Source organism: Pteropus alecto, unplaced genomic scaffold (genome assembly GCF_000325575.1).
Source record: "Pteropus alecto unplaced genomic scaffold, ASM32557v1 scaffold210, whole genome shotgun sequence".
NCBI classification, from domain to species: domain Eukaryota; kingdom Metazoa; phylum Chordata; class Mammalia; order Chiroptera; family Pteropodidae; genus Pteropus; species Pteropus alecto.
This window is the reverse complement of record NW_006431288.1, coordinates 275,104-279,955: the sequence shown is the minus strand read 5'-3', so window position 1 is coordinate 279,955 and position 4,852 is coordinate 275,104. Positions and strand designations below refer to the sequence as shown.

At 41.0% G+C, this 4,852-nt stretch overlaps 1 protein-coding gene across 4 annotated transcripts in view; it reads right to left on the bottom strand.

Moving 5' to 3' along the window:
• The window catches only part of APLP2 (amyloid beta precursor like protein 2), a 35,531-nt gene that overhangs the window by 1,443 nt on the left and 29,236 nt on the right, over positions 1-4,852 (bottom strand). For 2 of the 4 annotated variants that reach the window (XM_006905783.3, XM_006905784.3), the window contains 4 exons: positions 3,771-3,856; positions 2,981-3,055; positions 2,482-2,637; positions 1,518-1,544 (listed from right to left, as the gene is read on the bottom strand). In XM_006905783.3, the coding sequence (XP_006905845.1) occupies positions 1,518-1,544; positions 2,482-2,637; positions 2,981-3,055; positions 3,771-3,856 (344 nt within the window). Of the gene's footprint in view, positions 1-1,517; positions 1,545-2,349; positions 2,638-2,980; positions 3,056-3,770; positions 3,857-4,852 lie in introns of those variants that run through there. The other 2 variants (XM_025039579.1, XM_025039580.1) reach the window with 1 other exon arrangement.

Sequence of the window (4,852 nt, the reverse complement as noted above, 5' to 3'; positions counted from 1 at the left end):
GTCGACCTGGAGAAAGAGAGACTGAGGATCACTGCGGTGCATCTAAAAGAACAGCACAGGGTTCAGAAGACCTCAGCTGTTTGCTGTGCAATCCCCTGGGGACCAAAACCAGCCCAACATCCCGTTTCCATTGGGTGAACCAAACAAGAGCCAATGATGAGAACACAAGGGGAGGAGAGAGAAGAGAGGATGGTCCAAGAGGCAATGCTTCTGAAAACTGGAGTCCTAAAAGCTTAGCCTAAGTTGGAGAAAACAGTGAACTGAATTTCCTAGCATCACAGTAACTAGCAGGTCTCAGTTCTGCTACTTACCATCTGGGACAGCCTAGAGGAGCATCCCTATAAAACAAGGACTAGGAAAAATAAACTAATGGGACTACGACAAACTAAAAAGTTTTTGTACAGTAAAGGAAACCATCAACAAAACAAAAAGGCAATCGACTGACTGGAAGAAGATATTAATTAATGATACGTCTGATAAGAGGTAAATATCCAAAATATATAAAGAACTGATACAACTCAATAGCAAAAAAATTAAACAATTCAATTAAAAAATGGGCAGAAGACCTGAACAGATACTTCTCCAAAGAGGAAATACAGATGGCCAACACACATATGAAAATATGCTCAAGGTCACTAATTGTCAGAGAAATGCAAATTAAAGCCACAATGAGATATCATATCACCTGACATCTGTCAGAATGGCTACCATCAACGAATCAAAGAACAACAAGTGTTGGCAAGGATGCGGAGAAAAGGGAACCCTCCTACACAGTTGGTGGGATTGCAAATTGGTACAGCTGCTATGGAAAAGTCTGGAGGTTTCTCAAAAAATTAAAAATGGATATACCTTTTGACCCAGCAATTGCACTTTTGGGTATTTATCCAAGGAAAACCCAAACAACAATTGGTAAAGATCTATGCACTCCAATATTCATGACAGCACAATTTACAATAGCCAAGATATGAAAGCAACGTGAACGGCCATCAACAGATCACTGGATAAAGAAGTTATGCTTCATATATACAATGGAATATTATTCAGCCATTAAAAAAATGAAATCCTACCATTTGCAACAACAGGGATGGACCTAGAGGTTATTATGCTGAGTGAAGTAAGTCAGAGAAAGATAAATACATATGATTTCACTTATATGGGGAATCTAAAGATCAAAAAGAACTAATCAAAAACAGATTCGCAAATATAGAGAACAACCTGGTGACGACCAGAAAGGAGGAGGTTGGGAGGCTGGGAGAATGAGGTGAAGGGTTAAAGAAGTACAAATTAGAGGTTGATAGATGGTCACAGGGATGGGGAGCACAGCATAGGGAATGCAGTTAGCATTAATGTAATGGCTAGGTGGAGAGCCAGAGGAGAGAAAGAGTAATTAGGGGGATCGTTTCATAAACTATATAAATGTCTAACTAATGTACTGTTTATTTAAAATAAAAATAAACAAATAAACAAACAAACATACATGGACTGGGACCAGATGATCTATAGCAGCTGTCCCCAACCTTTTTTGGCACAAGGGATGGGTGATCCTATGAGAATCTAATGCCTGATGATCTGAGGTGGAGCTGAGGCGGTGATGCTAGCCCTGGGGAGCGGCTGTAAATACAGATTAAGTTTCCTCACTTGCCCACCACTCACCTCCTGCTGTGCGACCCGGTTTCTAATAGGCCACGGTTCTGGTCCACAGCCCAGGGGTTGGGGACCCCTGATGTATAGGGTCTTTTCCGGCCCTTGAAATTCTACAACTAGGTCTGTGTCCAGCAGGAGATGAAACAAAATAACTAAGACATGCATCTGAACTAATTTTCCAATGCATATATTCTTTATTGTTTTCATTTTCTAGAATCCAGAGAGAGACTGGAAATATTTCCACTACCTACCCAAAAACAAAGTGGTAAGCAGTCCTAAATTACAAATCACCAGAAGACAAAACAGAAACCGTATGTTCTGGTTCTTTCTAAATTTCTTGTTGCCCTTCTTCCCATTAAAAAAGAACCCTATTAGTCCTAATTCATATTTGTAAGATTTAATTCACTCATGATTGCCACCACTGCCTGACCTGTCATATACCTGTCGTTTGTTCCTAATTAACAAGTCAAAAACAACAAAGGAGAGTATTAGAGACCTTCATTCTCAAATATCTAACATAACTGAAAAAAGGAACACTAAAGAAATAACTGGAGAAAACAGTTTTCACCCTCTATAGCATAAAATGCTCTTATGATTTCCTCACATTCAAGTCAAAGCCCAAATTAATGTTAAAAGTTGGCAACAGCCTTGTGTCACAGGATCAACATAATTCAATTGGGGCTGACTTCCAAAACGTGACCAAATAATCTAGTGAGTAATTTAATTGCTATGCAGTACCCAAGAAGTACAGACGCTTGACATCCGTAAAGCTCCAAATGGCAGAGAGCAAACGCTTGCCAGCTCAGGGCCAAGTTGGAAGAAAGCCCAGTTGCTCACCTCCACAATCCCGTGGCTGATGGTGCCATACTGTCTCTTCCTCAGCATCACCAGGCTGACGACTATGACCGTAGCAATGGCCACTGCAATGACCAACAGGCCAATGAGGGCGCTGCTGCTCAGACTGAAGTCCTCCCGCAATGGCCCCACAGATTCCTAAAAAAACAAAGCAGATGTGTGACAAAGTCCCAGTGACCATTTGCACAGCATGAGAAATAGCAACTGACCAACAAGCAATTCAATGAGGGCAATGCTCCTTTAGTCGTGTCTCTAAAACCTGAGGGAGCTCCAGAAGCTTGCTTTCCAGGTAAGCATCCATATGGGGAGATCCCCACTTTTTTCCAGTCTCCAAAAGTATGGAAAAATGAGGATGAAGGCTCTTAATAAGTTAACACACCAAGCATCTCTCCCATTATCTACTTGAACTGAGAAGGTGGGAAAGAGAAATAGCTCAGATGGACATAAAACCTGGCATTAGGTTCTGGAGCTAAACACATACCGGCTCTTCCTCAAGGCCTCCAACTCTCTCAGAATTGAAAATCATTTCCTTAACATCCAGAGTCTCATCAATGACCTGAAACGACATGAAAATGCCAGTAACTGGGAGGAAAGAGAAATTTAGTGTAAATATAACTCCATTTACTATTTGGTGAAGGGAAGCAGATACCTAATGAACACTTACTAACCAATCAGTCTGTCAGATTCATCTAAATCCACTCACCAAACCTCTACAAGAAGGAGCAAGTGTGGATGCAAGATTATTGTATAGCAGCTGGTCCTTTAAGGACCTTTACCTCCATTTACCTTTTGGTAACTGTTGTGGAGACATATTTCAGGACAGATTACCAAGAAGCCAGGATGAAATATCAAACTCAGTTAAAGATAATCCAGAAATATAAGTGATAGAAAATATTAGAAGAATAATTAATAGGAAGTAGAAACCTAAGGCAGTACAGGAACCAAACCCAACTCTACTCCATTTTTGTTATGAAATCTCTACTCACTCGAAAAGGGCCTCTGATATTTTATTCATCTGTTTAGTTAAACATACATTTTCCCACTGTATAGCAAGAGATGAGCTACTGTTGAAAAACAATTTTTGATTCCTTCTCATACCCAGACACTAAACAATACAGCAAACCTGTGAGAGCAGCTGGAGCCTACCCATTTTCTACCAGATAGAAAACGCACACATGGCAGTTCATCTGGAAAGCATCTAAAACAATGCCTCTCACTTTACTTATTCTCAAAATTAAAACAAAGCATGGCAGAAGAGAGAAATAGCTCACCATATTTTCATCCACTTCATTCTTACTGTTAATCACCTTCTCCTCAGCACCTATCAGTCCTCCATCCTGCTCTCCCACTCCAGAGCCTGTGTGGAGAAAGATCACAGCTTAGTTTCCCAGGATGGTCTGACCTCATGCTTCTCACAGAAGCAGCCAACTCCTTCCTGAGAGCAGGGAGCCCCCGCTGAACACCTCCCCCTGTGACTTAATAGACTACTTGGTTCTTATTTTTGAGGTCGCACAGTACCTCATAAGGATGAATGAAACAGGTATTTTTCAGAGGGCCGATGGGAATAATGAAGAGACAGTGCTTACATGTATCCAAATTGGAAAGAAGGCAAGCCTTTAGAAGAGAATACTTATTTTAAGAGAAATAGAAGCTGAGTCCAAAGGCATCCTCGCACGGAACATATGTAATGCCCTATGTGTCATTACCGAGCACCACCCATTATTATCCCACAACTTGCTCCTTCAACACCTGGGGTTCCCTCTGAATGAAACAACTCTCATACAAACAATGAATTTGCATGTTTGCCGTGAGCATCATATTTTATCCCACTGGCAATTTCTGCCTGAAATATCTTCCCTGACTTTAAACCCTTCCTAATTGTCCTTCAAGCTGCAGCTCCTCTTGGTAAACATTCCCAGGTTATAGCACTTAAAATCACTGTAATTACTGATTTTCTCCTGTGTCTCCCAATAGGCTGTGACTCTCTCAGGACAAAGGTCACAGACGGTTATTACAGAATGAACAGGAAGGAAGCATCGCATAAACAAGCAGAATCCTAACACCAGGGTGGAAGGCACCTTTCTATAAACAGAGCAAGAATAGCAACACTCGTCTTGTCAAGGTCAGACATGGCCTAAGCCAACGTCACTTGTGCGTGGCACTCCAAATGATATCTAAAGATGCAGCATGACTGAAGGCAGCACAAACCCAGCGAGAGGAAAAATGAAGAGCAATTCTCTTTATTTTTAGCTCCAAAGCATGTGATTTCTAGCTATCCTAAGAGTTCCTTATTGCTAATAATACATACAGTTCTATAGTGACATCTATGATTAGCTTCTTTTATAAATAGATC